Source organism: Caenorhabditis remanei, chromosome I (genome assembly GCF_010183535.1).
Source record: "Caenorhabditis remanei strain PX506 chromosome I, whole genome shotgun sequence".
In the NCBI taxonomy this organism is placed as follows: Eukaryota; Metazoa; Nematoda; class Chromadorea; order Rhabditida; family Rhabditidae; genus Caenorhabditis; species Caenorhabditis remanei.
In genome coordinates this window covers 16575417-16600381 of record NC_071328.1, presented here as the reverse complement: position 1 = coordinate 16600381, position 24965 = coordinate 16575417, and the positions used below count along the sequence as shown (strand labels likewise).

The 24965-nt window shown below is 38.9% G+C and overlaps 2 protein-coding genes across 2 annotated transcripts in view; one reads left to right on the top strand and one right to left on the bottom strand.

Moving 5' to 3' along the window:
- Positions 1 to 213: 213 nt before the first annotated feature.
- Positions 214 to 24965, bottom strand: part of GCK72_003489 (uncharacterized protein) — a gene marked incomplete at both ends in the record, with an annotated part of 28705 nt that continues 3953 nt past the window's right edge. Inside the window, 23 exons of the mRNA XM_053724084.1 lie at positions 214 to 243; positions 360 to 554; positions 1805 to 2109; positions 3047 to 3131; positions 3180 to 3685; positions 4579 to 4722; positions 4895 to 4989; positions 5038 to 5196; positions 5964 to 6103; positions 6488 to 6978; positions 7464 to 7686; positions 8466 to 8716; positions 9153 to 9438; positions 10601 to 10923; positions 11715 to 12058; positions 12743 to 12983; positions 15003 to 15194; positions 22053 to 22212; positions 22377 to 22538; positions 22583 to 22733; positions 23192 to 23325; positions 23373 to 23789; positions 24668 to 24817. Coding sequence (XP_053592729.1) covers positions 214 to 243; positions 360 to 554; positions 1805 to 2109; positions 3047 to 3131; positions 3180 to 3685; positions 4579 to 4722; positions 4895 to 4989; positions 5038 to 5196; positions 5964 to 6103; positions 6488 to 6978; positions 7464 to 7686; positions 8466 to 8716; positions 9153 to 9438; positions 10601 to 10923; positions 11715 to 12058; positions 12743 to 12983; positions 15003 to 15194; positions 22053 to 22212; positions 22377 to 22538; positions 22583 to 22733; positions 23192 to 23325; positions 23373 to 23789; positions 24668 to 24817 — 5184 coding nt within the window. The remainder of the gene's footprint in view (positions 244 to 359; positions 555 to 1804; positions 2110 to 3046; positions 3132 to 3179; positions 3686 to 4578; positions 4723 to 4894; positions 4990 to 5037; positions 5197 to 5963; positions 6104 to 6487; positions 6979 to 7463; positions 7687 to 8465; positions 8717 to 9152; positions 9439 to 10600; positions 10924 to 11714; positions 12059 to 12742; positions 12984 to 15002; positions 15195 to 22052; positions 22213 to 22376; positions 22539 to 22582; positions 22734 to 23191; positions 23326 to 23372; positions 23790 to 24667; positions 24818 to 24965) is intronic.
- On the top strand, positions 16272 to 16742 carry GCK72_003490 (uncharacterized protein; the record flags this gene model as incomplete). Its single annotated transcript, XM_053724085.1, has 2 exons — positions 16272 to 16442; positions 16635 to 16742. 2 exons carry the CDS (start codon positions 16272 to 16274, stop codon positions 16740 to 16742), a joined length of 279 nt encoding a protein of 92 aa, XP_053592730.1.

Genomic DNA, 24965 nt, shown 5'->3' with positions numbered 1-24965 from the left:
GTTATATAGAATCGTCAGGGGTGCCTGCGGTGCTAGAATCGGCTGGGGTGCCTGCGGCGCTAGAATCGGCTGGGGTGCCTGCGGCGCTAGAATCGGCTGGGGTGCCTTCGACGCGAAAATGGTCGATGGAGAGGAAGGAGAGGATCTTGTTGAAAGAGCTATCTTTAAAGGCGCATGTCTCAAAAATGGGCGGAGCTAGCAGAAAATTGTGATCTACAAAACTAGTCTAAGCCGTGATGGGATCTTAAAATTGAGTTTTGAAAAAAGTTTTTAAAAAAATTTTCAAACTTACCATAAAACCCGAAAAATCTCATTTTACGCCTTGTATCACCCTTAAAACAGGAAAAAACGAAACATACCTGTTTAACTCTGAGTACTCCCACCGAAGACTGTTTTGAATCCTTATCAGTTGTCACATAAAAATACTCGGATTCCTCTGCCAACTGATAAGTGAACACGTTGTCTTTAGCCTCCTCATCAGCGTCGAATGCGGAGAAACTCATTACGGCTGCACCGATTGGGGCGGTCTCGTCGACTGAGCCTTCGTAACGGGTCTGCAATGAAATGGGGTTGGAAAGGTGGGTAAACCACAAAAATTGAAAAAATCTAGGTTTTGAAATTTTACACTGACAAAAATTGTCAGTGTACTTTTGTCAGTGTAACTTTAAAGGCGGATATCTCAAAAATGGGAGAAGCTACAGAAAAATTGCCAACTACAAAAATGTAGCCATAGTTTTGATCTAGAATTTTGATATTCTTGTTTTTTTGTTTGCTCCGCTCACTTTTTTGATACGCGTCTTTAATATAGATGCTTCTCTACCCTCCCCATTATCAAAATTTGCTGAGCATAATCGGTGGATTTTTGTGAAAAAACGAATAAAACTTTAAAAGTTCAAGGGATAATATGAAAATGCAAGAAATTCTGCGTGTTTTACTCCAAAAATCATAAAAATCGATTGAAAACTCGCAGAGATACACCCATTTGAAGTTTTACTGAGGCTAACTGACTACAAACTACAATTCTCAGTTAGCCTCAGCAAAACTGGAAATCACTGTAACTCAGCGAGTTTTAATCGGATTTTTGTGATTTTTGGAGTAAACGATAGGATATTTGCCCTATTTTTTTCTGCAATTTTCTAGGCTGCTTACATATATTATAGTTGTTCCAAACACCACTCTATAAAAACTTTTTGGGCCGTACTGTATCTCAAAAGTTGGAAGAATTACAAAGAAAATTGTCAACCAGAGAGAAAAATTGAGCGAATATGATAATTTACTCCAAAAATCACAAAAATCCGATAAGAACTCGCTGAGTTACAGTGATTATAAGTTTTGCTGAGGCTAACTCATTTTTGTAGTTTGTAGTCAGTTAGCCTCAACAAAATTTAAAATAGGTGCAACTCAGCGAGTTTTCAACCGATTTTCATGATTATTTAAGCAAAAAAAGCAGAATTTTTTTGCATTTTCATATTATCCCTTAAATTTTATAAATTTTATTCATTTTTTCACAAAAACCAACCGATTATGCACAGCAAGAGTGTTGTCGGTGTAAAAACGAGCAAAAGTAGTAATATTCTTAATAATCTGCCAAATTCTAACATCTTTTTGTAGTTGGCAGCTTTTTGATATTTAGCTCCGCCCACTTTTGAGATATGCGCCTTTAAAGGTACACTGACCAAATACAGTGACAATTTTTGTCAGTGTAAAATTTCCGACTTAAAGACTTAATTTGTAGGGAAGTTCATGACGGGATCTCAAACATTTTCAGTTTCCAAAAAAATCAAAAATTTTTCTCATTGCTTACCTTCTCGAAGAACGGTGCATTATCATTCATATCAGTCACTTTAATAGTGACATTCGCGAATCCCTCTCTCGACGGAACTCCTCTATCATTTGCTCGAACTTCTATAATGAATTCCCTCTCTGAACTGATCTCTCGGTCCAAAGAACGCATTGCAAATATCTTTCCCGTATTCTGATCTATCCGGAATACAGGTTCTCCATTTATCAGTTTATTTCTGACGATTCCATATTCAATGTTCGCATTCTCTGTCGTTGGATCATCGAAGTCACGGGCCTGTACATCCATGAAATAGACACCTTCCGAGTCTGGAAATTACAAAGAAATATGATATAAAAAGTACAATTATTTTGGTCGCTGCAAAAGTTTTTTGTTAGTGTAACCTTTACAGTGACCACTTTTTTGTGAACTGGAGCGCCTCCGACGCAAAATTGTTCTGGTATGCCTGCGGTCCTAGAATGCTTCTCTATAACAGTTTGGGGTGCCTGCGGCGCTAAAATCGTCTGGGGTGCCTTCGGCGCAAAAATGGTTGCATTTTAGGGATCTTGTTGAAACAAGTATCTTCAAAGACGCGTATCTAAAACGCGGACAGAGCAAACAAAATACAAGCAATTACAAAATTGTAGATCAAATTGTGATCTACATTTTTGTGGTTGACAACTTTTCAATAGCTCCACCCTCTTTTGAGATATTTCACTTTAAAATAGGGTATTTGGTGTTAAAATTCAAGTTTTTCCGTGAAAAAGTCAGAATTAAAAGAAAATCACATTTTCAATGAAAAATTGAAAACATTTTCAGCTATCGAAAAAGTGCCAACTACGAAAATGAAGCTATAGTCTTGATCTACAAAAACGTTAAAAATCAAAAAAACTGAATCATAGGTGAAATTGTGACGGACTCTCAAAGTTGGTCACTGTAGTTGGTCAGTGTAACACTTTGCGATCTTTAAATGCGAATATCTCAAAAGTGGGCGGAGCTATTGGAAAATTTTCAACTACAAAAATGTAGCGCTCGACTTGATCTACAGAATGAGTTAAAATTCAAAACAATTAAATAAGAGGGAAAGACGTGACGGGATCTATTAGCTCGACACGCTTATTACAACCGCGCTCTACCGAAACCGAAGAAAATTGTGTGCGAAATTGAGAGACTCAGAGAAAAAGAGACATTTTTCAAGGGTATTTCGGTGGAGCGCAGTTGTAAGAACTGTCCGGAGCTAATAAACAATCTGAACTAAAAACTCACGAATAGGCTCCCGATTCTCCTCAATGAATCCATACAGACGCTCCGGGAATATCGGTGAATTGTCATTGATATCCCTCACATTCACCTGGAATTCAAAAACTACAGTATCATCATTGACTACAGTAATCCTCACCTGCACATCCGCATATCCTACCAGACCATTTCCATCATCATCTATCGCCTGCACAACGAAATTCCACGAAGGCACGCCAGTCGGTGGGTCTCTATCAAGAGGTCTCACCAACTCGATGGTCCCCGAATACTTTCCAATCCGGAACACCTCATCAGCCCCTTGTCCCTCCAATCGATACACTATTCGACTCGATTTCTCATCCTGATCCGCATCCGTTGCCCTCACATTGAACAACACTTTTGGCACGTCCACGTCCTCTTCGATTACTGTAGTCGCGTATTTTAATTGCTCGAATTGCGGGGCGTTGTCATTCACGTCTTCTATATGAATGTACACGTTTGTTGTCGCATTGTGCCGCCCGTCCGAGGCGATTAGGATGAGATGATATTGGTCGGATGACTCGAAATCCAGGGGTTCTTTCACAAAGATTGTTCCAGAATCAGTACGGACTCCGAATGGAATACGGCCGCCACCGGCGCCGATTAGATGGTAGCGAAGGTTGGAATCTGGAACACAAATCGTCATAATCTAAGATAAAACGGGTCAAAGGAGCGCCAGAATAGTATAGTATAGCAACTTTGATATTCTGAGAAAACGCGCCAGTGACGCACCAGCGATTTGAATATCGGAAGTATACCCACCAGGACTATGCGAAAAACTTTACGACGAAAAGTTTTTTGGTTTTTTTTGGATAGTTTTCTTGGTCAGTGTAACTTTGTCAGTGTAGTTTGTCACTGTAATCAGTTGGTCATTGCAATGGCCGAGTTGACGGATTCTAGGCCACGACTACCTTTTTTTAGCTGGTTTCCGAAAAAACCGTTTAAAACATTTTGAAAATTTCAGATTTTTCGTTTTTTCCTGAAATTGTTTCTTATTTTGTACTCCAAAACAGATTTCAATTTTTCGGTCAAAATTTTCGAAAGAGAATAGAAGTTTTTCGCTCAACCCTGGTACCCACCGACTTTTTTGAAAACTTTAAAAAACCAGGAAAAGGGGGCGGAGCCGATTTCTAAGATTTCTGCGACTCTTCAATTTTTTTGGAAATCTAGGAAAAAAAAAGGCGGAACTTATTTTTCAAATTCTGGAACTACTTAGAAGAAACGGAGCAAAAAAATAACAATTTTTTAAATGAAAGTGGGCGGAGCCTAGAAAATGGAAAAGAGCAGAATTAATTGGAAACACGATTTTTGCTGAGGCTAACTAAACTTTGTAGTTTGTAGTCAGTTAGCCTCAGCCAAGTTTTACTGAGGCTAACTGACTACAAACTACAAAGTTTAGTTAGCCTCAGCAAAAAGAGAAAATGGGTTTTTGAGTTTTTGAACAGTGTTAAAATTTTTTCTTGTTTTTTCTGAGGCTAACTCAATGTTTGTAGTTTGTAGTTTGCTAACATCTCCCTTACGTTTATCCAAATCGTGTGCCTTGATAGTGATGACGTCATGTCCCTCCCCTTCTGATTCCTTCACACGTCCAATATATTTGGACTCTTCGAACGATGGAGCATTGTCGTTCACGTCGTTTATCACAATTTGCACTTTTACGTTGTCTGAAAAATTTTGTAGTTTGTAGTTTGTAGTCTCTCTAAGCCTAGCAACAAAATCAAAAAAATTTTGTCAGTGTAACTATTTTTTGTCAGTGTAACTTTTTTTGTCAGTGTAAGTTTTTTTCATACAAACTACAAAAAGTGTAGTTTGTAGTTTGTAGTCTCCATTACCAACCTTTATTCGGTCCATTTGCTCCTGGCAATGCTGAAACCGACCGATCGCTTGCCTCCACAGTGAGAATATACATATCAACTTTTTCGCGGTCGAATCTGAAAAAATTCAAAGTTTTCAAAAAACGCGTCAACGTCACGCCATACTTTTCATTGGGGAATATTTCTCCGGTCAACTCGTCAATTCGAAAGTGTTTCGTCTCTTCTCCATTCGCTTCACCGACTATCCGATAGTGTACTTCATTCTGGGGACCATCGGAATCCGTATCGATTGCTTTCACAGTAACAATCGGTTTTCCTTGGGTTCTGAAACAAGTAATTAGGGTTAATTTGACTAATTAACGGTTAATTGGAGAAGAAGACGCTTCACCCACTACTGAAAAAATGGTCACTGTAAATGGTCAGTGTAACTTCTACAGTGACCAAATGTAAGATTCAAATTTCAGAGACTACAAACTACAATTTTCAGTGACGACCATCGTCAAGGATTCCATAACTAATTAAGGTTGATAATCAGGCGGCGCCCACTTTTAGGACACCTTCATTCTGATATCTACTGCCCAAATTTATTCAAATTTTTGGAACTAATTTTAGGTATCGCCTCCAGAAAAAGTTAAGTGAGAGGGGGTCCTATTTTGACTGATTTCACTGAAACTGCTGGATGAAAAACTCTGAAAATTGGTGGATGAAGTAATTGGACTATGCTTAACAAAAATATCAGTTAGAATCCTATAGTTTTTAGCCAGATTGTTAAGATATTCCTGTTGGAAATCGTTTTGAATTGATATTTTTAATTTTTAGAGTTTTCTACTAGTTCTGTCATAAATTACCTAAAATGTAGTGTTTCAAAAACACAATTTAGACCATTAGAAAGCAAAACTCGTGAGAATCTGGAATCTGTTTTTAGAATCCAGCCAACTCCAAAACCGACCGAGATACAACGCTTACAGTCTCAAATTTTCTTTCTCTTTGTTCATTTCCACTTTGTTCGAAATTTCCAGCAGCTTTCCGGTTACCGTAATCTTCTTCAGACTACAGTACTCTCCCTACAGTACCCCTCTCCCCTACAGTACCTCTCCAAATACTCATTCGGTGTCATTTCTTCATCAATTGTTCCCGTGAACAAGTCAACTGTGAATTGGGGAACCACGTCGTTCACGTCCATCACTTCAACGACGAATGTCTTCGTAGATGCCACGTGGGATGTCATGTCCTGAAAAAAATTTAAAAATTGGAAGAGACTACAAACTACAAAAAATGGTTAAACTCAGAAAAAACAAGAAAAAATTTGGTCACTGTAACTTTTGTCAGTGTGTTTCAAAAATCCGTCTTTTTGCTGAAGCTAACTGTTTTTTTGTAGTTTGTAGTCAGTTAGCCTCAACAAACTTGACTGAAGCTAAGCAGGAAATGTTGATTTTTCAAGGTGTTAAAGCTGAAAAATTTGAAAAAAACTGTTGACTTTGTCATTTAACTTTTGTCAGTGTAAGTAACTCTATTGTCAGTGTAACTCTATTGGGGGCCAACGGAGGCCAGTGGGCTGACGACTAAGTTTCCAGACTACAAAATACAAACTACAAACTACAAACTACACACATACCGTAGCCGTGAGTGTCAACGTGTAATTGTTGACCTGCTCGTAATCCAATCCCTCCATAATCGCCACCTCAACCCACTCGTTTCCATTCTCAAATTTATTAAACTGTCGGAATTTCGACTCGGCTTTCGATTGGCCCTGTCCTCCAGCCGACGCCGTCAATTTATAGATGACGTCACTTTTCTTCTTCGAGTCTCCAGATGAAACCGCCCGACATCTCAATATCACTTTATTCATTTCCACGTTCTCGGCTACAGTAATCACTGATTTGCAGTCTGGTGATAGTTGCCATTTCGGTGCTTTCTGTTGTTTGTCCAAAACGTTTAAAACGACTTGGGCGGTCGATTGAAGGGCATCCGGCATTCCGTTATCGTCGGCTATCACGTTGAAAATAAACTTTTGAGTCTTCATTGGAATCGATTTGATCAGGGTGATCTCTCCGGATCGGCGATTTACGAGTTCAAAGAAATCAATGTCGTTTTGATGCTCTTCGCCTGGAAGATATTGGAATTATAGACTACAAACTACACAGAATTTTAAGATTTTGTCTTTGTAACTTTTTGTCATTGTAAGTTTTTGTCACTGTAACTGTCCATTCATTTCCTGACAGAGATTATCAAAAACAGTTGAATATCTACATATCAAGTTATGTTTTATAGCCTAGAAAATTGCAGAAAATAAAAAAAATCTAGCAAATATGCTATCTTTTAATTCAAAAATCACAAAAATCCGATAAAAACTCGCAGAGTTTTTAGCGATTTCAATTTTCGCCGAGGCCAAGTCAATTTTGTAGTTTGTAGTCAGTTAGCCTCAGCAAAGTATATTGAGGCTAACTGACTACAAACTATAAAATAAAGTTAGCCTCAGCAAAAACCGGTTTTTCACGGTTTGTGGTTTTCGGACTGAAATTTTAGTGCCAGTTAATAAATTCTGCAAACGCGCCCACGGCACCCCAGCCATATTTCCAGATATTTCTCACCTGCCGTAGAGTCCACCTCCAAAGAATAGGAGATTTCCGCATTGTGTGCTGCATCGTTATCAAACGCGAATACAGTAATCACAGAGGTTCCGATAGATTCAAACCGGGAGACAGATGTCTCGTAGGAGGGACGTTCGAACTGTGGAGAATTGTCATTCACGTCCACAACTTCCACCGAGAATTGACAGAAACCAATGAGCGGACGGTCGCCGCGGTCGGTTGCCTGGAAATTGATTTAGATTCGGAATTTTAGTTTGTAGTGAATTGTTTTTATGACGCTCAGCTTACTTGTATGGTGTGCATTATTTGGTCAGTGTATAATTGTCAGTGTAACTTTTGTCAGTGTAAACTGTACGGTTGATTTTTTGTTTCATATTTTGTACTTCTTCACAACATCCTGTGCGGTTGATAGCGGCTAAGAAAGACTACCTCACTATCTAGAAAAAAGAAAAAAAAGTTAAAGACTATGCTCTGTTTTGGCTCGAAACTACAAAAAACCGAAAATTCGTTTTCGTAGTCTATAATATTTGGTCATTGTATTTTGTCAGTGTAATATTTAAATCATCTAGATTTGCTCATTAGCTAGCTGTTAAGACACTACAAACTACAAAACTTGACTCAGCCTCAACGTTAATCTGAAAGTTTTGGCCATACTTGTCAAGGTCCGGGTATTGGGCCGCAAAATTCAAAAATGAAATTTTCTAGAAATTTTTCATTTTTTTTTTCGCGAAAAAGGCAAATTTTCGAACATCATTTAGAATTAGAGGAAATTCTGAAAAGTCATCTAAAATGATCACATTTTTGATGGAAAAATGAAAAAATTTCGAAAAAAATTTCCAAAAATTGGTTCATTTTTTTGAAGCCTTTCGAAGTGTTTGTAATTATGTCAATGTAAACTTCCAATTATGACTCATCTAGACTCTGCTTCAAAATTTCAGTGGCACAAAAATCTGTATTTTTTGAAGTTTGTAGTTTGTAGTCTGCACCCCCCCCCCCACTCACTTTGACAGTAACATCCTCCCGTGGCCTTGTCTCCCTATCAAACACAACATGTGGAGAAGGTGTGAGTATTCCAGTATGCCGATCGATGACGAACGCTTTCCGACTCTCCGATTGAGTATAATACAGAGAGTATACAATATCACCGTTGGCTGACGAGTCATCATCTGTCGCCTCCACTTTCACAATGGTTGGAGGGTCGGATTTGTAGGTTCCTTCCTGGATTTTAGCGATTTCTGAGTAACGGGCGCAGTCTGGAAAAAGAGGAATGGTTAGAAACAAAATATTTGACAAAATAAGAAGAAGTTACAGAGATTCCTATAATTTAGAATTGTGGCCTAATTTTGTTCACATTTTTCTCGGTCAACACCTTCTCAATCTTTTTGAAAACACCACGAACGTATTCAGCTTATCAAGAGCTTTCAAATAAGTATAATCATGACCTCATTCCAATCATGTTCAGTTTTGACCTACCGGCAACCGGGTTACTGTACTTTTCGTGATGGGACCCAATTTTCTGCGAATATGGGCATGATTATACTCATTTGAAAGCTCTCGATAAGCTGATTTCAAAAATAATAAAATTTCAAAAGTTGGAGTTTATTTGACTGAGTTACTGTATCTCCAAAAAATGGCATGTTGGTCACTGTAACTTTTTTTGGTCACTGTAACTTTTTTGTGTCACTGTACCTGGAAACTCTGGTTTATTATTATTGACATCCTCAATCCCAATTAACAACGTGGCATACGAAGCATGAGTCTTCGACGGATAGACACAACAACTCCCGTCGTCCTGTACAATTACAGTCAGATTGATGGGATTTGGTGTTTCAGCCAAATCGACTGGAGACACTCCATGTCTCAACTTGACGAGTCCCGTGTGTTGATCGATTGTGAATAGATTCATGGTTTGAGTGGAACGCTCGTTTTTGTCAAGGAACGAGTAGGTCACTTCGTCACGGTCTGCGTCTCGGGCCTGGAAATATGGATGGTGATTAAAATAGTTATGCTAGAATCCATGATCTGGGGCGCATTTGGCGCAGACATGGTGCCTGCGACGCTAGAATGCTTATCTATTACTGTCTGGGGTGCCTGCGGCGCTAGAATCGTCTGGGGCGCCTTTAGCGCCAAAATGATTGCTGGTGAGGGATTGGTGGATCTTGTTGAAACAGCTCTCTTTAGAGACGCGTATCTCAAAAGTGGGCGGAGTCAAAAGAAAACTGTCAGCTACAAAATAGTAGATTAAATCTAGAGGTACATTTTTGTAGTTGATAAGTTTTTGATAGCTCCGCCCACTTTTGAGATATGTACTTTTAAAGAAATGCATTTTTAAGCCAAGGTGAGGCAAGTGCTCATCTTTAAAGACGCATATCTAAAAAGTGGGCGGAGCACAGAAAAAACAATCAATTACAAAATTGTAGATTAAATCTAGAGGTACATTTTTTGTAGTTGACAACTTTTTAACAGCTCCTTCCACTTTTAAGATATAAACGTTCTAAGCGCCGCCATTTAAAGTTACACTGACACACGTCTTCTACTTGTCTGTCTTTAAAAACGCATATCTCAAAAGTGGGCGGAGTTATCAAGAAGGTGTTAACTTTGAAAATAGAAATCTTAAATTTCTCTTCATTTTTGCAATTTACAAATTTCTAGTAGCTTCACCCACTTTTGAGAATTAACGCTTCAAAGTTGAAGATGCCCCGGCCTATACCAGCATCGTTGACACATCTGTTTGCGCCGAAGGCGCGCCAGCCTGTTCTGTATAACGATTTTAGCGTCGGAGGCACCCTAGACAGTTATAGATAAGCATTCTTGCGTCGCAGACATGTCACGACAATTTGCGCCGAAGGTGCGCCAGCTTTTGGATTCTCACGCCGCAGGCATATCCAAAGACGCTTATCTCGAAAGTGGGTGGAGCCAGAAAAAAACTGTCAACAACTAAATTGTAGATCACACCCAGGGCTACATTTTTGTAGTTGACCGTGTTCCCTTGGCTCCGCCCACTTTTTAGGTATTCTTTTTTAAAGATAGCTGTTTCAACAAGATGCTCTCCTCCCTCACCACCAACCATAATTGCGCCGAAGGCGCCCTAGACGATTCTAGCGCCGTAGGCACACCAGGACACATTATGACCGTACCTGTATTTGAATAACGGGAGTCCCTCCCTGTGCATCCTCGGCCACGAATGCAGTATACTGACTGGTCGGCAAGAAAACCGCACTTTCATCATTCGTATTCTCCGTCCGGATATGTACCATCGCCGTACTTTCCAACTGATTCGTGTGTCCGTGATCACGGGCGGTCACATTGAAACGGTAGACAAAGTGTCGTTCGTTGAATTGATCGGCGTCTAAACGGACTTTTGCACTGATCTCTCCGTTCTCGTTGATTGAGAAATTCTGGTTGTCCAGGGAGTAAGTGATACGAGAGTTGTCGCCAGAGTCCTTGTCGATGGCGGTCACTGAAAATGTGTAGTTTGTAGTCTCTTTGAAAGTTGGTCATTGTAGAAGTTACACTGACAATTTACAGTGACCAAGTTTTTCAGAAATCTGGGGTGCCTGAGACGCGTTTTTTCCGTTTCTTAAAGATTGGAAAGCGCGCCTACAGTGCATCTGACTGTGACTACAAAACTACAATTTCATGGCTCTCGATAAATTGGTGGAAACTGCGAAATTAAGTTGATGGCCTAGAAAATCAAAATTTTGAAAAAAAATTAGGTCATCGAATTTTTTTGAATTTCTCAATTTTTCAGTGTTTTAAGGTGTTTTCAAACTCAAAACACGATTAAAACACGGTGTTTTGTATGGTGGCCTAGAAAACCAAATTTTCTTAAAAGTTGGACCATCTTCTTAAAATTTTGGAATATTCGTAGGTTCCAAATGTAAACACCGCAAAAACTCGTAAAGCATGATTTTCAGCTCAATGGCCTAGAATTCCAAAAGTTAGGCCACCAATTTTTTTTCAAAATTTTTATTTAGTATTTGCGTTGTTCTCAATCGACTATTTCACGAAGCCATCTTTAAGACATGACAATGTTAAAATGCGCCAAAGGTGCGCCAGACACTTCCATGTTAAATTCGAATTCCCGGCCCTTTTTACGCCTATCTAGACGGTATTCTTACAAATTTCAAATACTTGGCATTTTGTCGTCGGTGTTTGCTCACAATCGGTGGTGCAGTATCCCGAAAAAGCTTTCCTAACGAATTAAAACCAAGAAATCTGAAAACGCGCCAACGACGCCCCAGCCCTTACCTTTCAAAATAGTCTGATTCAGCGGGATATCCTCCCTGACTTGAGCAGTATACAGTGGACGAGTGAACATTGGAATATTGTCATTGACGTCATCAATCCGAATAGTCAATGCCACGTGGCTCTCTCGGTTGTCCTCTCGAGCAGTCACTTTCAGTTGATGTTGTTTCGGAAGGGATTGATCGTCGTAGTCGAGTTGTCTTGTTAAATGAACTATCCCTGTTGACGGATTGATTCGAAACCATTTCGTTTCGTCTGGGGTGTCTCCTTCGAGGGAGTAGATGATGGGTCCCTTCGAACGACCGTCCTCGATGCTTCGAAATGATTGCGCTTTCACGTCGACCACACTGAAATGGAGGGGAGAAATTAGTAAAGTGACCAAAGTTAACTTTGGTTTACGAATTTACCCAAGTTTTGTTGTTTAAACCTATGCAATGAAAATTGTAGTTTGTATTCTATTAAGACTTGTATTCCGCCTTCCGCCAAATGACCTCAGAGCGGAAGGAGGAATACAGGCTTAAATGGACTGTAACTCGTTTATTTTTTAATATCTTAAGTTAATGTCCTGTTTTTTCTACTCGATAGACAAATTTATGCTGCAAATTTCATCTATTGAACACTTTTTGCTACCGTCCCAAAGAAAAGCTACTCCGCCAATTTAAGGAGCTTCTTCCGCTCATCTCTGTTTGTCACTGTACCTTGGTCAGTGTAACATCTTAAAGGGTGCATATCTCAAAAGTGAGCGGAGCTATCAAAACGTTGTCAACTACAAAAATATAGAGCGCAATTTGATCTACAAAACTGGTTAAAAATTAAAATTATCTGACAACACCGGAAGTGTGACAGGATCTCAAACAATTCCCAACCTACACTGACAATTTACACTGACAAAATTGTCACTGTACGTTAGACTGCGTGTATCTCAAGAATGGGCGGAACTATAAAAAAGTTGTCAACTAGAAAAATAATCTAAACTTTATCATACCAAATTCACACAAGTTTTAGACACCCCACCTTCCTCAAACTCTTACCTATAATCCACCAAATTATCTTCGGACACCGTCACCTCGTACTCTTGTTTCGCGAATTGCGGCGGCCGTTCATCAGCTAGAATCTCGAGAATCGCCACTTCCGATAGTTGAGATGTCGAGTTGTCAGTGGGTGTCATATCGATTGCTTGTACTGAGATACGGTATGTCTCTCCTCTTTCATATTTACTCCATCCAGTACGGACGACTCCAGATTTCGAATCGACTGAGAACGAACCCGCGGCTGGAAAAAAAAGAAAAACTTGGTATGGTCTGGTGCGCGTTGGACGCGTTTAAAAAAAAATGTAAATTCCATACTTGTTAAGGCCCCGTGCTTATCTATAACTGCTTTGGGTGCCTGCGGCGCTAGAATCGGCTGGTGCGCCTTCGCCGCAAAAATAACGCAAAAATGAGGATCTTGTTGAAATAGCTATAAAGTGGGCGGAGCAAACAAAAAACTAACAATTACAAAATTGTATTAGGCTGATGCATAAGTTTCTTTCTTTTTTGAAGGTGTGACTTTGGTCCCCGGTCTCTAAGCGATGAGGTTGTTTTTCAACCCAAACATTTTTGCATTTTTATGACCTCTTTAGTGGCTAACATATAATGTTTCAAGTTGGTGCCTAGACACTCCGCTCGTGAAAACGATGGATTTTTTGATCGCCAACCAAATGCCTATTTTGGAAGGTTTTTTGATTTTTGTCGCATTGGTATCAAAATAATAAGATCTTTATAAGAAATTAATTGCAATTTATAAAACAAGACTTGATCTTGTTATCACATTTTAATTTTCAGTCGGAATGTTGAAAACAAAAAAGTTAAGATCAGACTATTGAGAGCAACGAGAAATCATGGTTCAGCTGGGTTCAAACAGATTACAAAAATATTTGAGAGAACATTTGTACCAAACTATTTGTAAAAGTTAGAGGGGAAAATGAGTAAGTTATGCCATAAAAAAGTTTATGACACAGCTATCAAATTAAGTGATAAAACTTGGCTGATAAATTTCTTATGATTTTTGCTCTTTCGAGAAATTTTGTGTAGTAGACCTAAGTGGAGTCTAGGTCTCTTCTCAACGCTCACAAACAAGTCTGAATTATTTTATTGTAAGTAATCAATAGTACATACATTGATCTGAAAATGTGCAAAATATTTAGTGGATTGCTTCAGAGCTTGGAGCAGTAGGCCTCATCAAACTCAAAAATCACGTGATTTTGATGATGTTGACTTGGGGCTTCTTGCGAAAAAGAACAAATGATGTGAATATTGGAAACAAAGTAAATTTAAAAACATCAATGTCTACTTTACTCAATAACTAACATTTCCACCGATTTCCCTATCTACAGTTGAAGAAATATCGAAAATACTCGCACACTCCTAAATTTCTGATCCTAACCTTTCGTCAGGGACCCGCACTGAACTATCGTTGCTTAGTTGGAATGCGTTTATTTGTTTTTTATAAATGACATTTCTTGCTTGTTTTAATTCTGAATAGCTCACCCATTCTTGTCAACATTTTCTAGTAAAAAAATGGAGACGAAAAGTGGTAGCAAAAAAGGGTTACTCAAGTGTTTTGACGTGCCTCCGGCTGAGATTAAACGGATGGTGGACGTCAAGTCACAGGTATAATCACAATGAGTTATAGGTACTAACCAACAATGTTTCTTATTATGTGAACTATTAGTCTTCTAGAAATTTCATACCAAAAATTACCCAAAAAAAGAAAGAAACTTATGCATCAACCTAATAGATCAATTTTAGCTCTCCATTTTTGTAGTTGACGGGTTTTTTCTAGCTCCGCCCACTTTTGAGTTATCCGACTTTAAAATTAGGTATCTGGGAAAGCCTCACTTGTCTTCTAGTTGTCTATCTTAAAAGACGCATATCTTGAAAGTGGGCGGAGCTATCAAGAAGGTGTCAACTATGAAAATAGTGATCTTGAATTTCTCTTTATTTTTGCAATTTATAATTTTCTAGTAGCTCCGCCCACTTTTGAGATATGCGCCTTTAAAAATAGCTAACTTGGTGGGAAAATTAAATTTTTTCCGAATTTTTATTGTGAAAAAAGCAAAAATTTTTCCGACTATTAGTCAGAATTAAAAGAAATTTTAAAAAATCCTCAAAAATAATCACATTTTTAATGAAAAAATGAAGAAATAGGCAAATTTTTCAAGCCGGGGCCAGCTCTTGACAAGTACGCTTCTCATCACTTCATCACAGTCTGGCGCGCCTACGACGCGTTTTTATAGAGTAAAAAACTCACGAATCACATCGATCTCCTTGTACAGAACATTCGAATCGCCATCTCCATTCTCATCGCGTGCCACAAATTGATAGACAATCCGTCCGATTGTTGGATTCAGAGGGACCACGGCGAGCATAGGAAGCGGAGAATTCACAAAACTGGGCGGTTCGTCGACATCTTCCACATGGATTCGAATCGTCTGGGTGCGGCCTGAAAATAGTTTTTCATTTTTTATGAAAATTCAGAAAAATTTGAGTTAACATAGGTATAGGGACATTTTATTCTACTGATAACGTAGTAAACTTTTATTTTAGAAAGTTTGGCGCACCTTGGGCGCGTTATCAGGAAAGAAGAAGTTAAACTGATTAAATTCATTTTTTCGAGAGAAAACAGCGTCTAAGGCGCACCAACTTCGTGAGTGGGAGAGAAACTGAAAATGCGTCACAGGCGCGCCAGACTGTCACACCAATTGAAAGCTTGGAAGGTTACAATGACCGAGTCTCAGTGACCAAAAGTGATTTTTTTCGAAAAACGCGCCACCGACACCCCAGCCTCTTTTCTAAAACTTCCAGTTCCTGGGCAGGAAAGCTACACTGACCACATGTTTTTAAAAAACGCGTCAAAGGCACCCCAGTTGGTTTTCGAATAACAGACGGATCATCTCATTATAAAGGTTACACTGACTAAATTCTTTTTTTTTTTGTGAAAAATGCGTCAAAGGCACCCCAGACAAACATTTTTTGTGAAGTTCAAACTGAAATGACCCTTTGTTCCTAAGATGAAAGAAAAAGCGCCGCAGGCGCGCCAGATTTTTGAGAACCTTTTAAAATTTAGGGTAAAACTGCCTAAATTATTATACATATTCAATTTGAAATGCTGAATTTAAAATTTTGAGTCGAAAACTATACTTTTTTTTTAATTTCAAAAAATACAAAAGAATCGAAAATTCTATCGTAACAAGTCTGTAGCAGTCTAAGTTTCTTATAGACATAAGAACCGCGCCGCAGGCTCCCCAGACGATGTTAAAGTTTGTCACTGCAAAAATCATTTTGTAGTTTGTAGTCTCTTTCCAACTGTATAGATTTGTATAATAATGTTGCATGCATCATGACTAATACCCAAAAACCGTTCCAAACGAAAAACCAGCCCAAAAAACTTGATCAGTTAGGTTTTATCAGGGGGAGGGGAGGGTACAAAACTAGACACTTTCTTATCTTTTTTTTATTGTCATTGTACATATCAACACACAGCTGGTCATTATCATTCCGTTATTCTCTGACAAAAATTATGCAACTTTTTATTCGATTTCTATCAATTCTCACTATTCTGGTAGTGGTTACTGTAGCTGGAAAGATTCCAAAGAATTCCGATTCCGAGAAATTGACGACTACAACGGAATTATCGAATCTACAAATTCAAGTCAACTCTCCGAATGGGGCGGGCTTTGTGCATTCAGCGGTGAGTTTTAGGGAGACTACAAACTACAAAATTAGTAAAAATAATAATGAGGGTTGAGTTTCTACACTGTCAAAAAAAGTTTAAATTTTGTTCAGTGTAAAAAATTTTTACACTGACCAAAAAAAATTTGTGAGCTTTTTGTCAATTTGTAGTTTGTAGCCTGTACTCCCATGTCTCTTTCACTATTTTCAGCTGCCAATAGAAGCACGTGCTCTGGGAGCCCGTCTACATGGAGGGAAGTCGAAACCGACGATCAATGATGATGTTCTGATTCCGTTTGATGATCCGGATTTCCAGTAAACATAGATACTGTTCAATTGTTTTTGGGTTGAAATTATGTAAAGTTTACTGTAAATATGTTTTCTATCTAATAAATAATTCAGTTTTTAGAGAACGGGTTTGTCAGCCTATTTTCAATTTAAAAGCACCGCAACTATGTAAACTTGCATATATCTTGAAAACAAATGAAAAACCAAACGTCGCGACGGGATCTCAATTCAATATAAACTTTCCCCTTTCTACCTGTACCAAAACTTTTGAGGAGACTACAAACTACACTTTTTCTAGATGTGGTCAGTGTAATAATTGGTCACTGTATTTTGTCAGTGTTACTTCGTTACAGTGACAAATTTTTTCAGTCTGTTATTTTTCATAAACGTTCCCCCTTCTACCTGTCTCTGATAGGCCCCCCTCAAAACCTTCGAATTCTTCTATCAATTTCAAATCCCCCTCCTGCTTCCTCTGCCTGTCTCTTGTTTATCCATATGTTTTCATTTATTAAATATATGCGCGTGCACGAATACACACACACATATGCCACTATCTCCTCCCTGCTTCTCCTTTCTTTTGTTGTTGTCACTATCCAAGTGGAAATGAAATAGTACAAGGATGTGGAGAGATGCAGACACAAAGAGAAGAGAACAGAAGTTCTTCAAAACTACTTTTTATCACAGGAACTTACGAGCTAACAGATGGTTGACAGACTTTAAAAGTGCGTAGTGGCTAAGAGTCTAAAAACGCTACAAAGGTGCTCCAGATTGCTCGATTTCAACTTTTATCAGGTTAAAAATGAGTAGAATATACAGTAACCGTTTCAGGCAAAAAACTGCTTTCAGGCGCGCCAGACACCACTGAAACTGTAAATTTCCCCTTTGTTAACCAGAAAAACTAAATTTTGTCATTTTTTACATTAGAACCATACCAAAAGACGCCAATTTTAAATGAAAACGCGCCCAAGGCGCACCAGACACAAAGGAACAATAAAATGCTACGTTGGCAATGAAAAACCAACAATTTTTTGACAATTTTTAGTCAGAATTTGCGAAAACATGTCTCAGGTGCGCCCCTAGACTTTAAATTGCCAATTTCCAATAGAATTTCAACATAGAAAGCTAAATTTTGCTGATTTTTGTCATAAAATGCTATGCTGACATTAACAAACCAAACATTTTGTGACGATTTACGGTCAGAATTTGCACAGAAAACGCGTCAAAGGTACGCCAGACACTAAAAATCACATTAAATCCCGGTTTGAAACCAGCTGTTTTGCAATTTTCCTGTTTCCATTATTTTTTGAGAATCGCGTCAAAAGCACACCAGATTCCAACTAAGCAAGGGTTTGCTAGACGCGTCTAAGGCTCCTTGATACAATTTTTTAAAAACGCGCCAAAGGCACGCCAGACTTCATTAAAACTCCTGACAGAAGAAGATGTGATAGATTATTGTACGGCATGAGGACACCTTTTTTTCATTAAAAAACGCACCAAAACACACGCCAGCGTTTTTTGATCCCCTGAAACATATTTCTTGACATTTTTCGAAGTTCTTGTAGTTTGTAGGCTCTGTGGTGTCCCAAATCCATCAATCAGAGTCTCCGAGCTTCTTAGCGCAATTACTAGCCAGTGGGTGGTTGGTCCCCCCCTTTTCATGAGGGGTGACCGGTGGTGACACCCAATTTATCTCTCAACCACCCTAAAAAAAGTAGTCACTTAGAGAAATGAGTCTCCCCTTCGTCTTCTTCAACTGAAGAGAGCAGATGTTCTCCTTTTTCTTTTTTTGGTCAGTGTAATCGGGAGGGGGTGATGCAAGGGTCCCCCAGAGTGACACCTCATTTGGATAGAGACGAGGAGGATTACACTTGATCCATAGAAGGAGAAGGGGAGATTAGGTGCCCCCTTTTAGACCATGCCTCAATGCGTACACAAGATATATTGGATTAGAGCAGGAGGCTGTGGTACCTTTGACGCGATTTCAAAAAGGATGAAAAAATTGGTCACTGTAACTTTCTTTCTCAGAAACTGGAGGTTTTAGGGAAGAGAATCTGGGGTGTCGGTGACGCCTTTTGGTCACTGTAACTTTGTCAGTGTAAGCTTCTAAGCTACAGGGGGAATGTAGCTGGGGCTCCTTGAGCGCGTTCCTACAAGACCAAATGGTTAGTGAATCCTCGAAAGCCTTGTAGATGCCGACTGGGGCGCCTTTGACGCGATTTTAAAAAGGATTTTCCAACAAAAACAATTTGGTCACTGTAACTTTCCTTCTTAGGATGTCTAAAGTCTCCAGTTTTTGGGTAGAGGCTGGGGTGTCGTAGGCGCATTTTTCAAATTTTCTTGAAAAATCACACTTTTTGTCATTGTAACTTGGTCAGTGTAACCTTCTAAGCATGTGTGGCTGGCGCGCCTCGCGCGCGTTCCTACAAGCCTGGAACACTTCGATAATCATGACTAGTAGAGTGGCTGGAGCGCGTTTGACGCATTTTCAACAACAAAAAAGACGATTGAATTTGGTCAGTGTAACCTCTAGGAGTGAATAGCCTTAAGGTTCTGAAACGAAGCTGGGGCGTCTTTGACGCGTTTTCAAGAAACATGTATGGTCAGTGTAACCTTCACAGCTTCTTACTAAAGGCGTAAATGTTAAATTCGTGTCTGGGGCGCCTTTGACGCGTTTTCAACAAAAAAAATGTATTTGGTCATGGAGGTTTAATCGTTGGTGCTTTTTCAAACTTTTTTTCCCAAAAAACACACTTTTGGACCCTGTAACTTGGTCAGTGTAATCAACCACTTTTTGTGATAGGCTGGCGCGCCTGCGGCGCATTTCTAGTTTCCCTCAGCCTCATGTCCTAAGTAAGATGAATTGGCTTATGTCATCGTCTTCCGCCAAAAGAGGCGACCACATTAAAAAGACACATTTCCGATTTTTGAGTAGAAAGACGGACAGCAGATTGTGCCTCTCTTTTGTTGTTTCGGCACCACGCTTTTTCGGGTTTTCATGAGGTTTCCGTTGGGATGGATAGAGAAGAGAGGAGCATAATCTATTTAATGTAATGAGCACAATTAGTAGAAGGGGAAACTGTGATCAAAACAAGAAGAGAGAGGAGATTCGGAGATGTTTGGAGAGACTAAAATTGCAAGTTTTGGAGAATTTGTGGAGCCGAAACAGGATTTTTAGACTAAAAATCTTGGATTTTCCATAATTTTTGAAACATTTTCGTTTTAGTGTTTTAGTATCTGCTCAGTTTCAGTTACAAATCACCAAAAAACCGGTACAGTTTTCATAAGAGCCTGTTCTTTTGAAAGGTTTCAAAAGATTTTCTAATTTGATTCTTCTACAAAACCTTCCAACTCTCAATTTTGTGATTTTCAGGTCAATCTCAAAAGTAGAACTAGCGGGGTATTTTTGCTGAGCTTAAAGACTATAAACTACACTTTTTCTTGATCTGGTCAGTGTAGTATTTGGTCAGTGTACTTTGTCAGTGTAACTTTTTTTCAATTTTTTTTCGAAAACTATCCGATTTTTTCCATGGGAATACCTTCTCAAGACTGATTGTTTGAGGAATCTTGAGAAAAAATAAGGGAAAAGTTCAGGAAATTAATGTTTGCAAATAACTTGGAGCTAAAAACAGTGACCTAGTTACACTGACAAAAATCAATGTAGTCAGCATTTTTGACAAACTTTTTTTGATTTTTCCTGAAATTTTTTCTATTTTTGTACTCAATAACAAGTTTATAGGTGTCTATCTTACACGTTTTTATACAAATTCAAGATTTCTGCCTCCGAAAAACTAATGTTTTCAGAAATTTTCGAAAAATTTTCGGTTTTTGCTCTGATCATCATTGACTCCGTCTCTGACGACGCTACAATCAACACGGATTTATTGTCACCCCGGTAGCTGCTTAGGCTCTGTTAAGCATCTTCATATCATGTTGGTCCCCTGACAAGTATAAATTAGAAAGTCCCCCCTTCTTACACTGACCACCCCCATTTCTCTCCGTAATTGTATTAGGATCTCCCCCCCTCAGGAACTCCCTTAAGATCTCTGCTGACCTCTAACTGACTGACATCCGTCTGATGTCTTCTTCTTCTGGAGCCATCTCCTAGATTTGATTAGGTCCCCCCCCTTTCTAATGGAATCTAATTTTGAGTAGTCTCCAAATTTCTTGACATAAGGAGGAGGCACTGACTACTCAAATCATTATACATTTTATATATATATATTTAGACAGAGAGAGAGAGAGTGAGAGACGCAGAGAAAAAGTAATGATGATTGATGACACGTGGAAATAGGGACTCGAACTAATTTAGATGAATGAGCAAAGGGGAACAGGTGGTACCTAACACGCTGGGGCGCCTGCGACGCGATTTTCAAAAATTGAATTTAGTCATTGTAACTTTTCCTCCCAGGACGTCTAAATCCTCAAATTTCAAAAAAAGAGGCTGGGGTGCAGTTGGCGCCTTTTTCAAACGGAACATTTTCAAGCTACCAATTTTGAAATTACTGGCGCGCCTTTGGCGCGTTTTTCGAAACGGATGACTTGAGGGGTGTTAGCTACACAAGGATTGGAGATTGATGAATTCAAAAAGCGGCGACGGTGCGCCAGATCAAAAATCTATGAAAGTATGATTCAATCTCATATTGGCTAGAAAATCTCTCTGGCGCGCTTTCGGGCCGATATTTTACAGTTGAGAATTAGGATTACCAACATTTTTAACAAGAAATCAGGTTTTTGGAGCTGAAAATCCGTTTTTTTGTTCACAGAAAAGGATTTTTGAGGTATTTTTCGGTTGAAAAAAGGATTTTTATACTGAAAATCTGATTTTTTAAATGAAAAAAACGTCCTCTACATTAGAGGATTGAGGAATTTCAAAAAGTGCCGAAGGCGCGCCAGTTTTGATTTTGCGGTGGTTACTATTAAAGTGATTGGTAACGAAATTTCGCTTTAGGGTAAAAATGCGCCGACGGCGCGCCAGTCTTCAAAATGCCTTGAAAAGTGTGTACCTAAATTTTGGTCATTGTAACTTTTTTACACTGACAAAACTTTATTCGAGGAAACTACAAACTACACTTTTTCATTTTGTCAGTGTAGAATTTGGTCACTGTATTCGGTCAGTGTAACTTTTTTTGTTTTTTTTTCCAAAATTAAAAAATATCAAGAAAAATATTTCAGGGGGATCTACAAACGCTGGCGTGCCTTTGGCGCGTTTTCGATAAAACTGTGTCTACATACTATGAGCTTAAGGACTATAAACTACACTTTTTTTGATTTGGTCAGTGTATTTTGTCAGTGTAACTTTTTATTTCAATTTTTTTCAAAACTATTCAAAAAAATAACTCACTACTCTGCAATCCATTAATCGGCACCGTCGCAATGATGGAACTCATTTTTTCGAAATTCAACGCTTTCAGAATATTGATTTTTCCATCGTCATCGATTTTCAGCCACTCTTTCGCCACGGTGATCTCACCGATCGTTTCGCCAGGGAATAGGGGAATTCTCTGGAAAATTTTGGGTTTCTAGGCCACCAAAGTTAGACCACCAAAGGGAAAGTTAGGTCACCAAAGTTAGGCCACCGATGGGAAAGTTAGGTCACCAAAGTTAGGCCACCAAAGTTAGGCCACCAAAGGGAAAGTTAGGCCACCAAGAGTTTTCTAGGCCATACCATTTTCTTGTTCTCAATCTCGTCTCTCGTCGAATTCTCCTTGATTCTGAATATCAAATCATCCAGATGACGTCGTGACCGTGACGTCTTCTGAATCTCATCTGAATTCGTCGTATTCCTCGATATCCTCCTGACGACGATTTCCAGCCAGGCGTCGGAGTGCTGAAAACATTCAAATTCTCAAAAGTCCAATAGAGCGCACTTACCTGTTTCCGACTGTTCCGGGCGACCACGTGGATATGATAGATACCGTAACCCACGGGGAGTACGGTAGTTGACACGCGACCCGAGAATTGATCGATTTGGAAGAAACGGGACGGTTGGGAGAGGTGGAAATGCAGGGGTTCCGACACGTTTCTGGAATAAATTTGTAGTTTGTAGTTTATGTAGTTTGTAGTAGTTGTAGTCTTTGTAGTTTGTAGTCTGTAGTATTCGTCGTTTGTAGTCTTTGTAGTTTGTAGTATTCGTAGCTGTTAGAAATTTTGGTCAGTGTAAAATTGTCACTGTAAGTGCGCTACAATGACCAAATTCAAAAAAATTCTCAGTTTTGTAGTTTGTAGTCTTTGTAGTATTTATAGTTTGTAGTGTTTGTAGCTGGTAGTAACTTTTTGTCAGTGTAATGAACACTGTAAATGTACTACAGTGACCAAATTGAGAAGTTTTTTCAATTTTGTAGGTTTTGTAGTTTGTAGTCTTTGTAGCTGGCAGTAAATTTCTGTCAGTGTAGTTTGGTCAGTGTAAAAGCTCTACACTGACAAAATTCAGAAAGGTCTTCACTTTTGTAGTTTGTAGTCTTTGTAGTATTTGTTGCCTACCTCTTTTTCACATCAAAAACCGTCGAATTCGCTGGAATCTTTTCTCCAAAAGTCACCGTCGACTTCTTTGACTCCAGAAGAAAATTGACGTCTCCAGAATCCGCGACGTCGATGATCACTTTGGTTTGGGCCGCCTAAAAAAAATCAAAATTCACAATTTTTGCCATTAGAGCGCACTTACCACATCTCCTGAATCCTCAGTAAATGCTCCAAGATAGAAGACATGCCTCCTGACGTCTTCTGACTCCAGATTCCGTGTCAATAGAATATCGATTGATTTTTCGCCACGTGGCACAATGGAAAACATGTCGGGCACTTGGGAAATCGGGGAAATCACCGGATTTTTTGAGTTTTTTCGATAATTTTCGACGGAAATTGGCACAGAGAATACCAAAGATGTGCCCGGTGGTTGGTCAGTGTAGATGGTCGACTGGTATACTGTAGCAAGAAATTTCGCGTGTTGGTGGTAGGTCAAATTATTTGGAGGTTCCACGTAGAGATGAAGGGTGACGAGACGATGGAAATTGTCCTCTTGGATGTTGAGGAATAGTTCGAAGAGCTCCCCGCGGAGTTGACTGATCGATGTGTTCGTGGTGATCTGGAAATTGGAAATTTTCGTCAAATTTTTGGTCACGCTGGTCAGTGTAACCCTTTTGTTCAGGAAATAAGGGAAAACACAATGTTTTCAAATTTTTGGAATTTTTAATCGTTTCCAAAAAAAGCGTGTTCTAGGTAACTTTTCCAAGGGTATTTCGATTTTAAACTATTTGCGATGACGACGGAAGCGCCAGAGGTGCACCAGATTTGGTCAAATTTCTAAATTTCTAGGCCACGAGTTTTCTGAATTATTTGTTGGCCGGCCCCCTCGACTTCAAGAAAAGGTACCTCCAAATTGATGAAAATGTTTCCAATTTTTTTCAATTATTATCGAAAGTGTGGACATTGCTGATGATTTTCCAGAACTTCTTCTAATTGTGAATTATAGTCTAACTTTTGACTTGTTCGAGGAAAAAAATCAAAAAATTCGAAAACATTGAATTTTGAGTTTTAGTGCCAATTATCGGGGCCTTGACAAGTATAAAATAATGCGCAAATTTTTTTAAAAATTATATCAAAAATAGTCAGTGATCCCGTATACATACGCCTTTGAAATTTGAAAACGAAAATTCGACTTTTTTTGAAAACATTTTTTCAATTATTGAGTGAAACGAAACCCGGCAGACCCGTCGCAGGTATGCTAGAGACGAGTTTTTTCAAACACGGATTTTCCTAAGTTTTCTAAGCTCGGGACAGTTCTCACAACTGCGCTCCACGAAATTTCCCTTGAAAAATGTCTCTTTTTCTCTGAGTCTCTCAATTTCGCACACAATTTTCTTCGGTTTCGGTAGAGCGCGGTTGTAAGAAGCGTGCCGTGCTAATAATAGTGATTTCTTATTTTTTTCAAAAGTTTCTTATAATTTCAACTAAAAAACTCACTCTGTGTCCGTCGTCCACTTGAAAACATGTACTATATATTGATGGTTGTAGTGTTGCATTCTCTCTATCTCCTATTAGATTTTGAAATCGTAAATCACTTATCAACCATCCCGTCGGTGCTGTTGTTGGGAGTTTCAGCAGGGTTTTTGTCTGAAATTTTGATTTTTTTTTCTTTAAAAATGGTTTATTTTTGCTTATTAAACTTTTTTTCATACCACTCAAAATTTTTGTCACTGTAAATAAGCATTTTGCCAGTGTAACTTCTTTTTTTTACACTGACCAATTATTATCCCTGGCG